The sequence below is a fragment of the Ursus arctos genome, unplaced genomic scaffold (assembly GCF_023065955.2).
Source record: "Ursus arctos isolate Adak ecotype North America unplaced genomic scaffold, UrsArc2.0 scaffold_14, whole genome shotgun sequence".
Classification (NCBI taxonomy): domain Eukaryota; kingdom Metazoa; phylum Chordata; class Mammalia; order Carnivora; family Ursidae; genus Ursus; species Ursus arctos.
Window position 1 is genome coordinate 40598600 of NW_026622808.1, and position 22235 is coordinate 40620834.

At 37.0% G+C, this 22235-nt stretch overlaps 1 protein-coding gene across 27 annotated transcripts in view; it reads right to left on the reverse strand.

Annotated features, from left to right (window-relative positions):
* The window catches only part of CFAP20DC (CFAP20 domain containing), a 239537-nt gene that overhangs the window by 76279 nt on the left and 141023 nt on the right, over window positions 1–22235 (reverse strand). For 6 of the 27 annotated variants that reach the window (XM_048226477.2, XM_048226470.2, XM_048226473.2 and 3 more), the window contains 6 exons: window positions 18622–18758; window positions 17807–17969; window positions 16135–16251; window positions 14837–14956; window positions 12090–12424; window positions 1649–2017 (listed from right to left, as the gene is read on the reverse strand). In XM_048226477.2, coding sequence (XP_048082434.2) covers window positions 1649–2017; window positions 12090–12424; window positions 14837–14956; window positions 16135–16251; window positions 17807–17969; window positions 18622–18758 — 1241 coding nt within the window. Of the gene's footprint in view, window positions 1–1642; window positions 2018–12089; window positions 12425–14836; window positions 14957–16134; window positions 16252–17806; window positions 17970–18621; window positions 18759–22235 lie in introns of those variants that run through there. The other 21 variants (XM_048226471.2, XM_026501139.4, XM_057311845.1 and 18 more) reach the window with 8 other exon arrangements.

The following is a 22235-nucleotide window of genomic DNA, read 5'->3' on the forward strand; positions in this document are numbered from 1 at the left end:
TTTTAAGGCAGTGTACTTGGCTGAATGGGCAGGTACTCAAAGTCCATTTGTGTCTCAAGTTTCCAAGCTGATTTTCGTGCTCTGGTTTTATTTCTACGGAAAGATGGAAAGATTAAGAAGAAACAATCTTTTGGACATATTAGGATGACAGATTTTACCTAACAGAAGGGTGGTGGCAAAAAAAATGAGGGGAGATCAGAGTGGAAGGCTTCTTAAGAGACTTGCTTTGGCTCTGTTTTTGGCAGCCCAGATCTGGCTGCAGTCAAGGCAAGCAGCATCGTAGAATAAATCTGCAAGGTTAGTTTATTAGCTGCATTCTACTCATGAGCACAGCAAAGGAAAAAAACATACAGTTAGGTAGGACATCTGTTTTGGAAATATTTTCAAAAAAATGAAAAAACATGCAAAAATATTCCTGACCACTTTCATCCTAAATCACCATAAAACAAATTCCATTTTCATTAGGTTAGGTGATTCACTACCCTCTTGTGGGCAAGCATGCAGACATGCCTGCAACCATGAGAAATGAGAACACACATTCCAGTTTTATGTGGGTCTTTCTTGAGGAGGGGCCACCGTTCACATGAGAGTAGGTACATGTTTATGCAGCTCAGCCCAGTGGGTCCAGGCAGCAGTTCTGGACTCAAATAACCTAGCTTCAAGTTCTAACTCTCCAACTAGCCAGCTGTTGTCTTGAACACCCTGCATAACTGAGCTGAACCTCAGTCTCCTCATCCAAAAAATGAGGATGAAGGTCTCTACCTCTCAGGGTCACTGTGAGGATTACATGAAATGCTTCAAGGAAAAAAGCCTTGGCAGAGTGACTGGCACATGGCAAATGTTTAAGAAATATTAGCTCTTTCTATTCTGTTAATGATGATGTATATGTCTGTGACTTGTCCAAGGGAACAATCCTCCCTGAATTGCTTAGAACGTAATTGAACCAAAGCTTTACAGTGTAACATATACAGAATACTTAGGATATGACAAATAAAGAAAACCTTCAATGTGTTAAAAAAAAATGGAATATAAGTTCATTCATTCTCTGGTTTCTAAGTGCAGCTATGGAGGGACTGAAGGAAGAGAAGCACTAACACAGGAAGGAGGAAAATCAATCCGATGGACATGAATTTAGCAACCAAACTAGCCTAGGGATTTATTCAATGACAGTACTTTACTGTTAACCTTCACTCATACCATTTATTATTTGGGAAACTGCTGTAAAGAGACCAGAAAGTGAATAGAATAATGATGTTTTTATGGCTCCTAATGTAGATTATTATCGAAAATCTGTCAATTTCACTGGCAAGCCTTTGGCTCAAAAATAAGATCTTCATTTATAATTTGCAGGCAGCGATAACTGAAATTATAAGAAGTAACTGGGAAATAAAAAAAATAACTATTATGATAATTATCTTTCTCATTAAAAACATGAGGCATTCTATTATCACTGGGATGTGCAATATACTCTTTAACAGCTGCTGCTACTGAGCTAAAACACATCTGAATAGGAAGGCAAATACATTACTGATCACCCAAATGATGAAAAATAGCTCCTGCTGAAAACGCGTGCAGAGTGGGACAGAGTAAAACACAGCAGGACGTGCTGCCTGCTTATGCAAACCAGAGCGAAGCCACTTACAGATACCTCAGGAACCGGTCTCCGCTCTTCCCCGGAGATCTCCTTTAGGGAGGTTTCGTTTATTGAAGCTGGTACTTGATGGGCTGGTCGGTCCTTTGCTTTGGTAACAGGATCCAGGGTTTTCTGAGAGGCTTCACTTCTTCCCGGGGGAGAAAGGCATGGTGTAGGCACCACATTCGTTTGAAAGTCTTTTCTATCTATCTGCTTTGCCAAAGAATTCTGGCTTTCTGATGCTCCCGCTTCTGCGTAGGCACTTTTTAGAGGTCCTTTATCTGTCCACCTTGCAGCCTTCCCCAACGTGCTCTCTAATGTTAACTGAGTTAACCCCGAAGGACTAGTTGTTGGGCTCGGGGAACCCTGGATACTGTCGTTACCCTACATAGGGGAACAAAGTGAAACCACGTTGAGCCAAAATCTGTGGTGAATAAGCTACTGAGAACAGTTCTTAAAAAGCTCACTTATTCTCTGAATAAAAGCAAAAGTATATCTACATATATATACATACTATTTTATTCTGCAATAAAAATATGAGTAACTAAAAACAGCAGTGCAATAGGTATAAATCGTTTGCTAAGATGCCCTGCTATGTGGTATCTGGTCTTGGTAAGGCATTTTTTTTTTTTTAACCACTGAGTTACAACAGAGCCATTCAGGAGGTAGTCACTAAAAATATAGTCATTTCAAAAAAGCATGTGAAAGAAGAGGATCCACAGAAAGTTATGTAAGAATTATACACTTTGACTTCCGAATGAGCTAACTCCATGAGAAGAGAAAGACCTAGAATTTACAGTATTTAGCTTATTTAAGCAGGGGAATGCTACTCTAAAAACAAGTTGGCCTATCAAAGTATATTTGTCTTAAATTATCGTAGGGAAGTTTTATTGTTCAAGAGCAATAGATAATAGACATTTTGTGTGAAATATTTTTCTTACATGAAAATTTCAATTATAGAAAGTATTTTTTTTCCCATGAGACATGAGCATCATGAAATAGAATTATTTGGAAAGCTACATGAATTTTACAAGTACGTAGTCCTGAGATTATCCCTAGGAAAGCAAAAATTTTAAAATCTGAGAAAGGAGGAACTACAAACATAAAATCAATTGCTGTGAAAATAAATAATGGAAATGAGAAATACAGTGCTTTTTCAGTTGGTGGATTTTTCTGCTATAAAATAAGAAATTTAAAGAACAAACTAATGTGATCATTGCTTATACTTGCCATGGTAGATTTTTCCAATTTGTCTTATTTACTTAAATATGTAATACATAAGAGTATATTAAAATGATAAACTTGTTAGGACAGAAAAAAATCAATAAAAGCAGAGTATACATATCTATATATATATTTAAAGATTTTATTTATTTATTTGAGAGCAAGAGAGCACACTTGCGAGCCAGGGGAGGGACAGAGGGGGAGGGAGAGGGACAAGCAGGGACTCCACACTGAGCACGGAGCCAAACGTAGGGCTTGATCTCATCACCCTAAGATCATGACCTGAGCCAAAATCAAGAGTCAGATGCTTAACCAACTGAGTTACCCAGGTGCCCCAAAAAGCAGATTATATTTTAAAGACATTATCTGCTGTCAGAGAATGTATACCTTACATTCAGTTTCAGTTAGCTATTCCCTACTCTTCCATTTGTAGCCACACAGAACCAAACATCTAGTTATTCCCCAAATATGGTTTATAATTAAAAAATTTTTTTTTAGAATGATCGAGAGAGAAAGAGTGCATGCAGGAGTGGCGGGGAGTGGGGGCAGAGGGAGAGGGAAAGAGAGAATCTCAAGCAGACTCCATGCTCAGTGCGGAGCCTGACAGGGGACTCAGTTTCAAGACCTCAAGGTCATGACCTGAGCTGAAACCAAGAGTCAGGTACCTAACGAACTGAGTCACCCAGGCATCCCCCCAAATTTGGTATTTTTAAACAAAATATTTGAGTGACTGATTGAACTGCTGAGTTTCTTTCTGAGTGTTTGGTCATCATCATGCGTGATATACAGATTACTATCTGAGGTGAGATTTCCCTTTCAGTAGAAATGAAGCGTGCGTAAAGGTAAGAAAGTCTGCTCTAGGTTGCACACAGGCCAGAAGAGGATTTTTTAAAAAAGATATTTTACTTATTTATTTGAGAGAGAGAGAGAACGTGAGAGTGAGCATGAGTAGCGGGGAGGGGCAGAGGGAGAAGCAGACTTCCCGCTGAGCAGGGAGCCACCACCACAATTCATTTTTGAAAACCAGGCTTGACTCCATGACCCTGAGATCCTGGCCTGAGCCAAAGGCAGACACTTAACTGACTGAGCCACCCAGGCATCCCCAGAAGAATTATTCATCATGCCTTTTAATGAGAAGGGATCTGTCCGTCTGTGTGTCTGTCATAGTTCTGTTTGTCTTCCTTTCTTCCTCATATCTAGGGCTATTGCCTGTAGGCATTGTAGATGCTGGGGATATAATGGTCACCTAGAACTTAATCTCTGCCATCCAGGATCTTTGAGGGGTCCTTGCATGATGTGACTCAGGGGAGTTGATGAGCACATGATAGAAGGCATGGGTGTGAGTTTGTGTGGTGTCTGTAGCATCTGTGGAGATAGTAGAGAGTGAGGCCAATTAGGAGACTGTTGAATTGCCATGATTAGAAGTTCTGGCGTGGCTGTGTTGAGGCAGTGGTAATGGTGATGGAGAGGCTGGATTGATAGGAGAGTTCCGTAGAAGGCAGGGTATGCTATACTCAGTGACTCTGGAAATCTCTAAAATGGAGTCTGCAATCCCTAATCCTGTCATAAAACGATTTTCCCTTCTTGTGGAAAATAGTTGGGATTAGCGGGTAACTGTACTCTCAAAAAAGGTCTTACAACAGTTGGGTCTTAGAGCGTCTTCTAAGGGACAGCTTGCCTATCTGTAATAAAGGATGAGAACTGCAGAGTGTCTAAGGATCGTCTTCTTGGTATTCATCCTGGGCCTAAACTTGCTTTGTCTAGGCTGGCTTGATCTTCTCATACATATATTTCTTTATAAATGATGGAGAAATCTATTTTCCAGAGCCCTAGATAGAGTAAAGAAAAGATGGTGATTGGATGTCGATCCATGGGCTCTTACTTTATGTCCCAAGTGAAAAAATAAGGAGGTTGGGATATTTCCACCCTTGAAATAGTACCGCATTGGCTTCAACTGCAGGCCCTGGGCAACGCTCTCTGCGGTACACCACTTACTGAATAAGCCAGTCCTTCACTGCCATTCCGAGAACCCTTAGGTTGTTCCCGTGGTTGAAGAACCCTGTCTTCAGGCAGAAAACTGGAAAGAATGCCAGAGACTGAAAAATAACTACTGTCCTAAATTACTAAGGAATGGAGTGGTGGCTCTTGCAATTTTTGTTTCACAGAGACGAAATGAGAATAAAAGTGTAGCCTTGTCTAGAGACAGTGAACAGGGAATATAGCAAACATCCCCCAAACCCTAATTGTGAGAAGGTACTGGTGGAAGTAGGATAGATTGCTTGTTAATCCAGTCTGGCTGCTAGATAGTACTATCTCTTCTCTAGCTTTAGAAAAACCTCTAGTTTAATTGTCTATACTGGTTATATACGATGGGCAGTGGGTTTTCTGTGACCAAAAGACCCTCTAGTCATTCATGTTCATCACATTTTCATAATAAAAAATACACATGTGCTATGTATTTAAAACAGATAGGCCCTATAAATAGGTTGGTTAAAGCAGAAAAGGTATAATTATGCACTTGGGCCAGAATCTTTGGATCCCTCTGGGATTCCATTTTGTATGTGACATAGGCAGAAGCTGGGAGCTTTTGCAATAAAAATGAGTTCAGTAAATATTTACTAAGCTCCTGCTAGGTGTAGGGCATTTTCTAGGCACTACAGAAGGTACACAGGTAAGAACATGGGCATTGCCCTCGAGAGGCACAAAGTCTTAAAGGCAAAAAAGGCATAAAGCAGAGAGACAGACACCTACAAAAGTAACTATTTCATAAGGTAGAAGGTAGCCAATATAATTTCAAAAGTTTTAGATGTACTATTAGAAGGATGCCTATAAAGCCAGATGTTTGCTACATCATTTTATAAACACCTTAGAAATCAAATTATTTTATAAGAAGTCTATTTTTTGCACCTCTGGGTGGGTCAGAGTACAGCCTTTTCTTCCTTCCAGTAGTTTACTCAGGTGTAAAATTATTTCTTTTTGCTTGGCATGAACAGTGATTATACACACAGAAATATTCATGAGATGTATATGGACATTCATCTCACATTTTTCCTAAGATATACCCTGGTTTGGAGATGGGCCGAGGAGGACAGATTTAGCTGTGTTCCCTGGTGAGCATTCTCTTGGTGGTACCGCATTTCTACGGTAATATGTTTCTATGCTACTTTAAATATATGGAAAAGATAAATAACTGGAGTATCTAGACAGAGTATAAAGGGCTTGCTTATTTTGGCTGCCCCAGAACCAATTCTGGTTCATCCCAGATTCTGAAAGGGGAATTAGGATAAACGAGAAAGGGAAGAGATATACGAGACCAATATTTTGACTTAAGTTGGGTTGGCTTCTATTTTTGAGAGGAAATAAATACAGAATAAAACCTAGTATTATATTTTCTAGGAGTGGTACACTGGCAAAACTCTATTCCTTTAGCAACACTTGTGACTTACTAAAATAGATGATATACATATAGATGATGTTTATTGATTTCACATATGTAACACCTTTGGGCTCAACATGCTCTTGGCTTAATGTTTTCTTATATAACATACGCATTTGTTATACGCATTAAAAACTGGCTTACTACGACCTGATTGAAAAACAACCACGTTTTCCCCTTTGGTTTATCATTTAGCTACTGAAGACCTGTACAGCAATTGAATATAATTTGTCAGAGTGGTAAAGAAATTGTCATGCCATTTTCACGTTCCGATCGTCTGTTCATCTGCTTCTCAGAAGAACAAATACAAAATGCTTTTGATTTAACTTAATATATTTTTTTAAAAGTCCCAAATCTCTTGAACCGTTTGTCTTCTGGGCTCAGAGGCATTTGTTTGTTAAATATTCAATCACACCCCAGTGCCGGGAACATCAATAGAGTTTGCCTGATTAACTGTAGCACAGCATATGTACGCTGAAGATGAGAATGATTTCCCCAAGGAGCCAGCACTTCCTCTGTTGAACTACGTTTCTTAAAAGGACATGCAGATGGGCATTTGGACAATAATTTCTGGATGCACAAAATGGATTGCTCTTGCTGAGCTGTAATTTTAAAAAGATAATTTTAATGACTCTTGAGGGCCACCTACTTGGAGCAGATGGGACCCAGGCTCTTTGTATCACAACTTTAATGTTGAGCGAGTCAGGGTAGAGCTCTGTTTTAGGTTTGTAAAAGTGGATGATCATATTTATATTTCAATTGATTTTTTTAATTCAGTCCACTGTGAAAAGAAGTTCTTTAAAAAAAGAAAAACACGTCTGCAATAATCCAAACACACTTTTGATGGCAGTTTTGAATCTGTAATTGAGATTGAGTCAGCAGGAGTCCTTACTTTTGTCCACTGTTTTAGTGACTAAATGCATGCACTGACAGCATCCTTTAATTGGGCATGGGCACTAGGGGACAATAGAGATGATAGAGGTACATACTTCCACTGTCAACTGAAAAGCACAATTATTTGCATAGATGTAGCTAAAGACATTGGTCATAACAGAATGAAAAAAAAATCACTTCTTCTTTGAGGATAACAAGATTGGCCATTCAGATGTATCTTAAATGTCTTCCCTAACAACCATCTCCAAGAAGTATTTCTACTTCCACCTCTTGAATTTTATAGGAAACTATTAAAGCAATACAGTTCTCTCTGGGTGGCAAGGATAATTGATAATGGTATCTTATAATGCATTTTACTAGTTTATAAAGAAGTAAATGAAAGGAAGATGTAACTGCTTCTAACAAGTAACTAACCTGCAGCAGGCTTGATATTAAAAGGGGTTGGACAAATTATTTTTGTAAATATCTTTATCTGTAGCCAGTGACGCTTCACAAACAAATAGTAGAAGTTAAAGGACTCTATGGGGTGGGCAAACACCATCATGTGACTATTTGGGGAAAATGATGAGATTCTTGTAATTGTTTAAGACAGAAATATATTTTTCTTTAAGTTAAGACTTCATGCTCTTTTAGCTGATAACAATTTAAAGATATTTTTGTGGAAACTCCTATCCACAATGAAATATTTATCCACAAGATGTTTATCTACTAGCAGAAGTGGTAGAATGATATTCTAAGCAGACAAGAGTTTTAAAATCTTCTCTACCTGACTATAACAATGAAGAGCCAAGTCACAAGAACCAAGGGGCCTGTGACTTTTGCAGATAGGAACAGAGCTTCACAAGATAGTAATAAAGACAAAGAGCTGTGAATAGCCTTAAAAAATTTCTCGCACAGAATAAATATTAATTTTGCCTGGTAGGTTTAGAGAGTATGTTATGTTGTAATTCATAATATACAGGAACAAAAATGCAAGGCAATGCATTCAAAGTAAGAGTCCTCCCATTTTTTCCCAACATAGACCTTGACATTTAAAAGTTTTTAAAGGCTACACAGAAATATAAGCAGCCTCAAGAGGAGTAAATATTCTTTCTATTGTGTGTATGTACACGTGTGTAAGAAAGTAATTCAAATTCATTAGTCAAATATATGGGGTGAGTGGTTTATAGACTAACCCAGAAATACTGCAATGAAACAGCTTAACTGTTGAGTGCCAAAAAAAAAAAACAAAAAAACAAAAAAACAAAAAACCTTCAAAGGAACAATACGGGGAAAACTGAGGAGGAGGACTAAAAGGGTCCTTTTAGCCACCATGCCCGTAAGTCCTATGTGCTTGGGAAAGCACGTGCAGGAAAGAACTCTGGACGGTGGTTTCCTCTGAGAAGAGGGAAATGAGATGGGGTGGGGTGGTTTAGCTATATGTGTGATGTCACTTCTTAAGAAACAAAAAAGATCTGAAGCAAATATTGCAAAGTTATGTTGTTAATGGGGGTCTGTTGTATTATATTTCCTTATCTTCTTTTCTGGTTTGAAATATTGTACAATTTAAAAGGAAATTAATAAATTACAAGAAAAACGAAAAAAAAAAAAAAATAAAAGGGTCCTTTTACTCTGTTGTTGGAAAATTTGTCCTCTGCAGCCCTCCACAGAGTTAGATGGGGAGAAGATCTGGAAGCTTCCTAGCTAATTTAAATGCTCTAAGTAGTCAGTCCACATAATTCATGTCCAACTATGGATAATTTTTTGGCTTAATGTTCCAATTTGGATTGTGACACAGGACAAATTACCTGGCCTTGCAAATATCTACTTTAGTGTGTGATACACAGCCAGTTTTTGGGGGAAAAAAAAAAAGACAGTATTTCTAGATGAAAAATTAAATTAGGAGAGTAATAAAATATTAATATACAGCTAACTATTTCAAGTTGTAATCCAGGCGTATACTCAAAGCCACGTTGGGAATAATGGCATAAAATACAAAATAGAGATGATAGTAGAAACAGGCTTTTTTTCCTTTCAGATGTTGCAATTGTGGGAAAGGCACTCTGTTTTAATAGCTTTTCTAGGATAATTCATTTCACATGGTAGTCTTGATTTTATAGCTATATATTTCCATAGCATGTTTTTCAAATAAGAAATACAAACTCAAAATTAATTGAGTATCAGGAATATTAGTATACATGGCTGCCTAGGGAATAAAATATATAGTAAAGCAAAGACTAAGACAAGAGCATATGCAAAAAAAAAGGAACTCATACTTTTGAGGCTCTTACACTAATGAAGATCTCAGGTGTGAATTAATGATTAGGAACTTAAATTACAAAATCAATGTATCACTGAAAACTTATTTTAATTAGCTTTTACTATTGTATGTGGACTTTTCCTCTAGCTATCATGATAACATGATTTGATTTTTCTTAGATTACAGGCTACTGAATATATCTAATTTCCCTTTAAAAATACTCAATGCTCTAACATCAAATAGTTAAAAGCTACAAGTTACAAACTTCAAACATAGTAAGTAATGTAATTATCCTATTCATCCACCATTGTTTATGACATGACATTGGTTTCCTTAAGTATAATCATGCTAACATTTTATATATATAACATTTTAAAGGATATAACATTTTAAAATAACACAATAGTAAGGATGCCTAAATTAACTAAACTGATTTTTCTTCAAAGACTATATGTAAATGAACATTGTAAATATCTAATCTGATTTCTCATTGACTTACACAATTAATAAATGGGAGAAGTAATCCTAAGGAAAAGAAATTACCAAAAAGCCCCAAACCAATTTGATCGCCATAAATTCTAGAACTTGTTTAAATATAACCCATCATTTTTGTTGGTCATGTTTTCTATTTCATAGTTTGTATACTGTTATTGACTTGAACAATAAACCTGAGAGCTTGTGTAATATGGCAGGCTTCTGCCCTTCTCTCTGGCTGCCACTCTTAGCAGGCTCCAACTAAAGGAGGGCCAGGACATGTGTTAGCAATGAATGGTCCCAGTATATACTCTAGCCCTATGCTACTAGTCATTTTGATGGTCAGGGCACAGGGGTGACCAGATAGCTAAGCCACTCAGAGCTTGAGTAATGTGTGATACATTTATTTTCAATTTCACGTAGTTGGTAATTAGTATATGTTTGTATAATAAACGATGAAGGATGTCAGAAGTAGAGTAGCTAGTAGCAAAAGAAAACACACCAAATGATAACAAATTAAAATATTCAGAACTTGTATTCATTTTCCCATGAAGTTCTATTGCTTCTTGTCAAGGCTTATCCTTCATATAGACATAAGCAGCAAGTTCCTCATGTCATGATATTTAAAGGCAGTTTCTCATAAAACTTTCCTCAAAGTTTTCAGGGAAGGAACTAACATTTCCCACCTGCCTTGAAATTTCCACCATTAAAGGAATTCTTTTGGTTTACGTAAGAAAGATGGTGCTGTGCATATGGGAAGGGGATGGGCTATCCCATTAATGAAATGGTATGAATTAATTTATCAGATTAGCCAATTAATACTGTAGAAGAATTGACAGCTGGGATGGGGATTGTACTAGATGCTGAAGGCAAATGTCTATTTTAGTTTTTATATCTTAATGTTATTCAGGGCGAAAGGGACGAAGATGTCCAGAGCAACATTTAAAATGTTGGCATCATATGTACTACTTATGCATAAAGGGATTTGTAGTAGGTTTATGTTTGGTATGACTAATACTTTTACTATGCTCAGAAGCAAAGATATTATAAAAAAAAAAAAAGGATTTCCCCATGCACCTTGCTATGGAAACTCATTAAAAGTTGCAAAAAACCATAATTATTGCCTGAACAATTTCATCATATTCTCAACTGGCTCTGAAGGTAGGAGCAATGAACCTAATCTACAGCCTGCTATCCAAGGGGATCCTTGATGGGTTATAATTATTAAAAATTTTTTTTGCAAGCATATACAAAAAGTTTTTCTGATTATAATTATATTATATATAACTTAATATATAATTTGCTATATTTATTATCTATAATTTAATATGTAATAGCTATTATATATTATTATTATATAATTTTGACACAGAAATTATTCATATAATTTTACAAAACCATAACTTGACTATAATCTGCTTTTAAGATAATTATTTTCCACAGAAAATAGGGATGCCTATCAGAGAACAAAGCTGAAGGAATTTCACAAATTCATTTCATATGAGGGAAAAGAGTCATAACGTTTTAAGTTTTAAACAAATGTCTCAGAACTACTTTCCGTTTGGTTTATAAGAAGTTTTTTTAAAAACTTTATGTGAATTTACTAATTTATAAGATATATTTGTATTCTAAATAATTGCAAACAGAAAACCTCAGGTAAGGCAAGCCCCAGCACTAATCCATGATTCGTTCTCTAAACTTTAATTGGCACAACTCTTGAAATTCTGGGACCATATGGAAAATAATGAGTCCTAATAGGTCTAAGGTGGAGGGATGGCAGGGGATTGAGGCAGCCAGAAAACCGTCAATTCAGAGTGCTTAGCCACTGCAGCACAATCTCCCCAGAGAGCTAGAACAATGTGTTCTCAGTGTTTTACTGGTCTCGCCACCTTACAACTAAACCGCATGTTATTTCTCATTCTGTGAGACAAAAATGAAAATGAGAAAACAAAAACAACCCCAAAACTGGTTTCCATAATTAAAAATGAAATTGGCTGACTGCTAATAAAAAAGGCAGCAATTTAGAGTTTCCATAACAACCTGAGGCAACTGTTGACTGACACCGCAATCTGCTGCCTTTTTATAAATAGCAGTTGATTCCCCCTCTTTCATTTCTACTGGTTTTAGTGCTCATCGGAGCTAATGGAACAACTGTGCTTTAAAACGACTTCACTCATCAAGCAGTGTACCTCTTCGCTGCTGTCACCGCCGTAAAAATCATCCTCCGATTCCGTGTCTCTCCTTGTCACACTGGTATCCTCTTTTAGATCCAAAATAAATGGGTACCCCTCTGGGGACATGTTCTGAGTTTTTCCATGAGGTGCTGATCGTGGTCTTGATGAAAATGTGAAAATGTCCTTTGGAACAACCTGGCTTTCCTCTGCCAGTTGGCCATGCTCACTTTCCTTGCTGGCTTCCAGCCACAGGTGTGAAGCGTGGCAGGAGTCATCATCCAGAAGGAGAGACTGTCTGCTGGACGCCAAATGGGAAATCCGATCATCATTTTCAGGAAATATCCACTCATCTGACATTTGGGAAAAATGACAAAAATTAGAGGAGTGTTCCATCAGTGTTATATTAAGGCAGGTAGTTAGGTTAAAATTTCTTGTGTTGAAACAGTGATTTATCAAATAATGCAGAAACCAAGGAATGCAATTTATCCACCATCTTGTAACCTGCTAAACATTTAACCCATAGATCAGTGCCTATAGCTACGGGCAACCCATTTGCACTTCCTCTCCGTCTGAGCTGAAACGCTGGCCAGGAAATTTATAAGTCTGAAATAATTATCACCTGTCTTGCAGCAGGTTCTTCATAGCACAGCCTCATTAATTTGACATTCCAGGGGGGAGGAAATCTTCCAAATTTAAAAGGGTTTGAGTTACTAATATCTTCTTTTAACTGCAGGTGGATGGAATATTTAATAAGTTTCTTTAAAGAAAATAACTGGGCATTGTTCGGATTACAAATCATGGAGGAGAGGAAACCATGAAAAGGTTAACAGGCTTTTCCTTTCCATTCTACTGACTGAAACAGGTCAATTCATAGGCTAAACTGAGTAGACTTTTCCAGTAATAGTAAATCCACAGAAATACTCGTTAATGTGATTGGTGAAAAATATCTTTAATTACAGGAGAGAAAGTTTTGATACATAAATCTTTTGGCACAACATTATTTGTTTTGGTTAAAAATACTGTATACTACCACTGGGGTACATTTTAATCAAAACTTTAAAAATTTTTGAACTTAAAAAAATTTTTTTGAAATTTTTTTGACACACAATGTTATGTTAGTTTCAGATGTACAACCTAGTGAAAAGATTTTAATCTTTTATGTAACATTAAGATAGATTTTTATAACTACGATCCAGGCAAATTTTAACAGACAAACATTTATAATGAATATTATTAAAAGCATGCTTACTTTCTTCTTTACAATGACAGCAGGAAAAAGTTACATTTTCTCTAACTTAGTCTATTTTCCTTAAAATTTACTTTTTTTGCTGCATTATATCAATGGTGAAAATCTTATAAAAATCTGTGTTCAGCAGAACCAAAATGTGGACATGGTAATTTTACCCTGACTCCTGAATCCTGCTATATTTATCTTCACAAGAAAAGTAACCAAGAGATATCTAAGATCTGCTGACTTGAAACTCTAAAGCCTACAGTACAAAAGCAACAAACAAAAAGACCTTTAATAAAAATAACATTAATGGCACAAAATCATATTCATCATAATGTATTCGTTTCTTAAGGCTATCATTATACAATATAACTTGCTTATAAAAAGGGTAACAAATGTACATTTCTTAGAGAAAATCTGTAAAGGACAAGGCTTTCACATTTTCTGTAGGTAAGTGGCCCACAGTAGGCTGAATCTACTTCACTGGACCACATTCACTGGGGATGTGGAGGGTCTGGAGTCAGTGTACCGTGAGTGGGTGAAATAAACAGATTCACTGGACTGTCCTCTTTTGGACAGAAAATCCTTTTGCATGGTGCAGATGTTTTGTAAACACAGTAGAAGCTTTATTAATAAATAAATGTTGAAAAAGATTATAAAAACCAACGGGCTGCATTACATACATGGATATGTAAAGAAAATTGGAGGAAAAGATACTGGGAATCTTCATTATGCAATTCAACGACTTGCATGACCTATTGCCAAACATATTATTAACTGTCAAAAGGTCAAGGTAAAAGGAGTGTTTCTACACCAAACGAACTCTAATTATCTCACCACCGCATGCTTTTTTTGGAATTCGTAGTTTTACCTCAAGTATTTCCATATCAATTGTAATGAATAATTTGGTGTGTTTTCTTAGGAAAATATGTAAATTACTGTGTAATCACAATATTGCAGCAAACAAGATAAATGCAAGAATGATCACCTAAACATCTAATTAGTTTTTCTACACAGTCAGATTTATGCTAGAGACACTAATTGCGCCTAACATTTTAATGAAGGTTTCAACATTGCATAAATAAGACTGACAAACTACAAACAATTTTCATTTATTTTCCTTTTTCCCTTGATCAAAAACAATTCGCCTTTGTAAACGTATCACACACCTGCTAGGCAAGATATGTTGATGGGCTCAATGCTCTACACTCCAACCATCTCCATTATAAAGAGGACTGAAGACTTGTAACAATAGGTAATCTTTGGGGACGGTGACAATGTCCTGTGAAAACTTCAAAGTTTCAAACTTTCCTTCTGAACAGGATAACTGGTGCAATGAAACTTGGAAATAAAAATGCCCTTTCACCCATTAAAGTCTGACATGCAATTGGGGTTAAAAGGAGATTTATCCAAAAATGCTAATTTTAGCAAATGACTGCATTATGACTTCTCAAAACGACTGGGTTTGAAATGCTAAACATACTGATATTTCATCGATTATTAACGATTATAGTGGACTAAAGATGCCAACCTGCTTGATCAGGAGACTGCAGGGCTGGAGAGCTGGGGTTCATCTCTGCACTTTGGTGGGACCCACAGTTGAGGGCAACTGTTGCTTTATCTTCATTCCTGTTATTTCCTGAAGAACTGCCTTTATTGGAATAAATATTTTCCACGATGTTATTTCTTTTGATTTTTATAAAAGTTCATTTCGAAGAATGCTGTTAATGTGGTGTGCTTTTCTACATGATTATTGAAAAGCACATCAGAGGTGATGATACAGATTGTCTGCAGTTCTTTTCTTTTCCACTAGAATGTTGCAAAGATGAACTCAGTTGCATTTTTGTAGAGGTTCATCCTTAAATTCCTTGATATTTGCGTGGGGACATTTTAGATTTAAGTTTTACAATATGCAATAAAAGGAACTCCAAAACCCATATTATTTTGAAAGGGTCCTATATTTTTCCCTTTGGTTCCCCATAAAATTGAGTGTATTTTCTTTAAATTACAATTCTTATACAACCTGACTCAAAATTTTAAACCAAGCACGTTCCTTCAGCATCTTAAGAAAATGGACACAGAATTAACTTTTCTATCTACTATTTTATAAAAATAACATGAATCCTAACAAGCTGAATTTCAGCCTACCTAAGAACCCCACATTTTTGAGAAATTATGCTAACAGATGTGTACATGATATACTCTGGGTTTGACTCAGGATAGATTAATGCATGTGCAGACAGATCTATACTTAAATGCCTCAAGTCCAATATTCAAAGGGATAACTATAATAGCCACCTATATTTATCTAATGCTTTATTGGTCGCAAAGAGTTGAAATTTTAACCTACATTTTATTAGATGGCATGGAGCCCAAAGGGAGAGACAACGAATGTAAAAAAACCAAAAAAAAAACAACCCCAAAAAACCAACCCCCCCGAAACCCCCATATCTGAAAAGGGCCCAGTTTAAAAAGAAGAGATATAAATGAAACATGAAAAATTATAAGTTCAATTTTAGTAAAGTCTGCAGGCAGGAACTTCCTCTACCAAATTTGGGCTGTTTCTAAAAAACAATAATTTAAGCTTATTCAGCCTTCGAGAGAAGTAGGGAAGTCCTTTACTTCCACGGTACTATTTAATCCAGCAAATCTCTGTTAGGGCTCTAGAGCAATTTTGCAGAAAATTTGATTTCCATAATCCCCGTAGAAAAGACATTTATATTTTAAATGAATTGGTTCGTAATCCTTTGAAATTTACAACCTGCAGAGAGAGATTCCATTGCTCTGAATAATATACAGATATAAGATAGCATTGAATTAGTGCCATACCGGGGTGTGCCTCTGTCCTTTCTCTGCTGGTGCTTTTTAACCGTAATCTTCTCCTGTTATTATTCTTATCTGCTGATGGTTCTTGAGGGGGATGTGGATGCATAACATGCAGATCGGCTGGTACATTTTCATATCAAAGAACAAAAAGCCAGAACAGAAAGTACTATATGGTTTGAAATAACTTAGTAAATATAATTGTAGCTATAATGAGAATGTTCATGTATCATTGTGACATCATATAAAGCTGTATCAAAAACCACAACTTATTACTTCATGGAAAATAGGCATTTATTCCTATTCCATTATTGGGATCGGACCAGGCTTTCAAAATTACTGAGACATTCTATTCATGTAATATAACCTTACAGAGAGCTACAGGTAATTTGGTTAATTGTACATACAACTTGCTATTATAAAAAATATAAAAAATGAAACTGATCACTAATACAGAAAAATAATTGCTTCCTTTGAAAGAGGAAGTCAGTAAGTATGATTCATCAACAGCTTGTAAGCTAGTTTCCAAAAGAACCCTGGAGAACTGTGATCAAACCTGGAAAAGAATTCTTAAGTGTAATTTAATTGTGTAATAAGTTTCATAATAATTAACAGCATTCACAGCAGCATCTAATATTTACTGAAAGCTTAATTTCTTGGCACAATTTGATGTGCTTGACTGGTTTTTCTTGTTGAATCCTCAGAATGGCCCTTTGAAGCGGTCACTGTTTATTACTACTACGAGTGCCAGTAGCAATTTTATCCCCATTTTACAGACGAGGGAACTGAGGCCCACAGGGTTTAGGAATTTTGATCAAGGTCTTACAGATGATGGTAGAGCCAGGACTGAATATCTATGGTATTTATGTCCTTGTCTCATGTTTGTATTGCATGAGAAATATAGTCTGTAATAGTGATTATTAATCTTTAAATCAAATAAAATGAATCCAAATGCCTTCCTTTTCAACTCTCACAAAAGTCAGACATGCAAGAATGGAAACACTACAGTGAGTGGTAAGCCTTTGGTACTGGTCTCAATTCTTTCCAATGATTACAAATTGCAAATTACTTTCCAAGTCTGTTAGCCATGAACCCTCGATCTACAAAATGGGACAAAAGTCTCTTCTGTAGCAACAGGGTTTCTCTGTGCATCAACAGGAGAAAATAAAAAGCACTCTACAAATGGAAGAGATTAACTAAAAGATAAAATTAAGGAAATGTAAAATGCACGTGGAGTTCCCAAAATATAGTTATTATAGAATGTTATGTTATTTCCTCACCAGTCATCATAAAATAAAAACACAGGGTACTATGGCAATTTGAAATAATGGAATAAAGAGAATGATAGGTGGGGTGCCTGGGTGGCTCAGTCAGTTAAGCATTTGACTCTTGATCTTAGCTCAGGTCTTGATTTCAGAGTCATGAGTTGAAGCCCCTTGTAAGCCTACTTTAAACAAACAAACAAACAAACAAACAAATAAATAAAGTATTAAAAAAGAGAGAATGACAGGTTGCAGAAGAGAATATATGTATAAGAATTTGAAACAGATTTCAATATCCACCATCTTTTTCATTTTTAAATGATAATTCTCTGGATGTTAAGATCTAATCAAGAATTTATCTTCACAAGAACATTTCTATTTTCCCCTAGCTATTGACACTTATGCATGAGTCTTACCACGAACAGGTACAGTCTGCTTTATTTGGCGAATATTCTCTTTATCTGCTTGCTCCTCAGACTCAGGCATCAGCGAGGCTGACATCTCCGCACTGCTAACACAGTCCTCGGCCACAGACTGTTGGCATGATCGGTTATTTCTGGACCCAACGGATCTTACTGTCTGTAAGGGAGAGGAATTAATCTGTACATTTTACAACATGGGAATTGCATTTGTTTCCTGCAGAATTTACAGAAACTAATAGTATTTGGACAAATAAAAAGTGAGAAAAGAAACTAGAGGAAATGAGGAGGTTAGAAAGTTGGTGGAGAGGGAAATTATAGCAGAAAATTAGAAAGAAATGGAAGGAGAAATATAATGTGAGTCAAAATATAAGACACACAAGTGTTCTAGACACATAAATTAAAATGTGCTTATACTCCATCTTTAGTAGGTAGGAGTTGAACTGAAAATTCAGAGGAAATTAAAAATAAAAATATAACATTTGAGAATCTGTTCATCGTAAGGTATCTGGTGAAGATCCAACTCCTTTTTGAAGGAGACCACAAAATGTGCTCACATATATTTGCCTTTAAGTTTTGTGAACATATTTAATCAAAAGAATACTCAGAAATGTTAATTGTGTTGACATGACAGAAATAAAACAGTTTTGAGGTCTTTTAAAATCCAGAATTTCTGTTCCAAATTTATTCAAGCCTTCTGCTTTTGGCATGTACTCTCTCCCTCTTTCCCCCCGCCACCCGTGCACTGGGAGAGAACCCTTCTCTTCCCATGACCCTCATGCTTAGACAAGCTCTTCAGACCTTGCTCCTACCTCACTGGATATCCTCATGTTATTCCTTCTGCCAGAGAGTGGAGGTGGTCCCAGAACTCTGGATCCGAACGCGATATGACAAACATCTTGATTTTTACTGTTCCGCACACTACCTGTTCCCCTGTTAATGAACTGATCTGTTTTGTTCAAAGAAGGTAATAATAGTCCATTAATGGGCATGATGACAAACACCATGTTGCAATGTTTCTGAAAGTACAATCCAGGTATCATACCATCTGAATCCCCCCCCACCCGCCGTTAGAGGACGCTTATAAAAAATGCAGAAACTGGAGCCCAACATCAGATCTACCAGATCTACAGAATTAGAATCTTGGGGAGGAGCAGCAGAAATCTATAATTTAACAAGTTCCCCCAAATGGTTCTTATGTTGTCATTTGAGAACCACTGCCACAAATATTCTTCCTCAAAAAGAGAGAAAAGAAAGAAAAGCTACTAAAAATACATCTTATTTTCTCTTTAAGACAATAATTTATTTATTTATCTATTTATTTATTTATTTCATTTTTTTAAAAGATTTTATTATTATTTATTTATTCGACAGAGATAGAGACAGCCAGCGAGAGAGGGAACACAAGCAGGGGGAGTGGGAGAGGAAGAAGCAGGCTCCTAGCGGAGGAGCCTGATGTGGGGCTCGATCCCATAACGCCGGGATCACACCCTGAGCCGAAGGCAGATGCTTAACCGCTGTGCCACCCAGGCGCCCCTATTTATTTCATTTTTTAAAAGTTGTTATTCAAATTCCAGTTACTTAACATACAGGGTAATATCAGTTTCAGGTGTACAATATAGTGATTCAACATTTCCATACGTCACCCGGTGCCCTAAGAGAAATTTAAATGACTGTTTGCAGTGGTGGCTCCTGGAAAAAGCCCACTATATGTGTAGAGGATGACTTAGAATGGAAAAGTAATGCTGGATTTATGAGGTTGTAGGGAATTTTCAGGAGGAAAGGGCAGAATGAGGAAGGGACCACAGGATGTCAAGGTTGTGAACCATATCTTTGGTTGAAGATGATGTATGTCCTATCATTTATCAAATGTACTTAGTTATTTCACAGATATTTTAATGACAATTATGTTCACATAAAAATTAGAGATTACACAGTGTCTCTAGTCTTTTGGCCTAATTTTTAATAGTATCACTGGCTAGTCCTATTAGATTTCCCCTGATTTCATTTAGGTCAGTAACATATAAATACATCCTAATGGTATAACCCATCAGCTTTCAGGGTCTCAATGCAGAGTAGTCCCACCAACTTACCCCTGTGATGACTCGCTGGGTTTTCTAAAGATGGATTTTAGTAACAAGTTGTTACTAAGGAAATAATTTAAATAAAACTATTTAACTCAATTGAACAAATATTTGAGCACTGTTGAGCATTTCCTAGAAGTTGTCAGTGACACGAAATAGATAAGATATATTGCTTGCCCTCAAGATAGGTGACAGTACAAGTAAACAGGAACCATAACACAAAGCAGACCAATGGAAATGAAGAAAAGTGACCCTTGTTCCTCAAAAAAATTAAAAATAGACCTACCGTACAATCCAGTAATCACACTACTGGGTATTTACTCCCCAAAATACAAAAACACTAATTTGAAGACATACCTGTACCTCTATGTTTATTGCAGCATTATTTACAATAGCCAAACTACGGAAGCAGCCCAAGTGTTCAGTGATAGATGAACAGATAAAGAAGATGTAGTACATATATACAATGGAATATTATTTAGCCAAGAATGAAATCTTGCCATTTGTAAAGACATAGATGGAGCTAGAGAGTATAATGCAAAGTGAAACAAGTCTGTCAGAGAAAGACAAATACTGTATGATCTCACTCATGTGGCATTTAAGAGGCAAAACAAATGAGCAAAGTGAAAAAAAAGAGAGGTACAACCAAGAAACAGACTCTTAACTCCAGAGAACTGATGGTTAGCAGATGGGAGGTGGATGGGGGGAATGGTGAAATAGAGGATGGGGAGTACACTTGTCATGATGGAAAAAAAAAAAGAGTAAGTGACCTCTTGAACGGACCTTGAATGACTGATAAAATTTCAAGAATAAAAGATGTAGGGTGCCCTAGACAGAAGAAAGCGAATAAAGACAAGGAAGAGTGAACTGCTGGGTATGCTTGGAGAACAATGAAATTACAGTTTAGCTAGAAGGATGGGTTGGGTCACAGTGAAGAGAGCCTTAAATTGCTAAGAGCCTATTCTAAATTTGGTGGGTGATAGGGTATCACTGAAATTTGGGGGGAGAAAGAGAACAGACTGATAGACCTCCAGGATAAGGCAGGCAGGCTTACCAAAACTTGCTACCTTTCCCTTCTTCTATATTACATTTCTGAGCCTTCCCTGCAGTTATATGGGTTATGTGACTGACTTCTGGTTAAGGAGACATGAGAAGTGAAATGTGAGAAGTATAAACTACTTCCTGGCCCCTAAAACCTCCTGCAAAATCCCCCATACTCTCTGTTCCCTCATCTCTTAACAAGATGCAGAAGATCCAGGGGAGGGCTGTAAGACCTGGAGAGGAACCACTAGGTGAAAGGAGTCTGGTTCTCTGAATGATCTTATGGAAGGCTGCCCAAGGAACTCCTGATTGGACAAGGCTGTGGGGCTCTTTGTGACTGCAGGTGAGGGTGATGGCCCTTAACTCAAAAAAACTGCCTGCAACCTAGAAAGCCTTCTGCTGTGCCCACTTGCAAACAGGACCAACTTGAATATTATGATGTGGGCTCCAAGTAAGTCCACATTTGTCCTACAGTACTGGATATATATGAGCTACTGGCTACTTCCTGTCTGACCTATTCCCCCGAAAAAATTCCTGTAGTTAGCTAGGTGATCTCTTTAGCCTTTGCTGCAGAGCTGTAACTTTACACGTGGAGTTAAAAACCACTCTTCTGCAACGGCATGAGAAAGGCTCCGAAGTTTGTGAAAACGCGCCATGCTTAGGAAGCTCCACTTGTTTAGATCTGAGTAGAATTAATATGTGTGGGTAAATGGGTGTTTTCTGGGTCTGGTGTTATGTTTGCAATAGATGAAGCTGAAGAGATGGGCAAGGGCCCGACTGCTGATATGATCTGAAAGAATGTTTGCTGGACAGAAGATCTAAGGTGGCTGGCAAAGTGGTGAGGAGATACACTGCTCCAGTTTTCTTCAAATTCTTGAAGCCCTGTTAGATAGAAAAGAGATTCAATTTGTCCAAAGGGCAGAATCAGAACTAATGAGAAGAACTGACTTCAAGGTTTTAGTCCAACATAAGGAACATCTTCCTTTGATCCAGCATGTCTGGTCATTGTGGTAGAGAATTTTCTGTCACTTTGAAGGTGTCCAAGCAGAAGTCTGGGAAGTTATTCTGGCTGTTATAAAGCAGACTGAGATACCAGAAGACTTCCTACTTTCTTTTTCTGGCCTAGTCCTCTCTTCTGAGCTCCATACCTTGTATCCAGTGGCTTTCTTTCTCAGTTCCTCTTTCATGTCTCAAAGACACTTCAAATGGAAAACGTGGTCCAGTGAATGACACCACAATCCACAGAGTTTGAAGAGTTAGGATCTGGGTGTCATCTTTGATTCCTCTCTCCACCTTCTCCA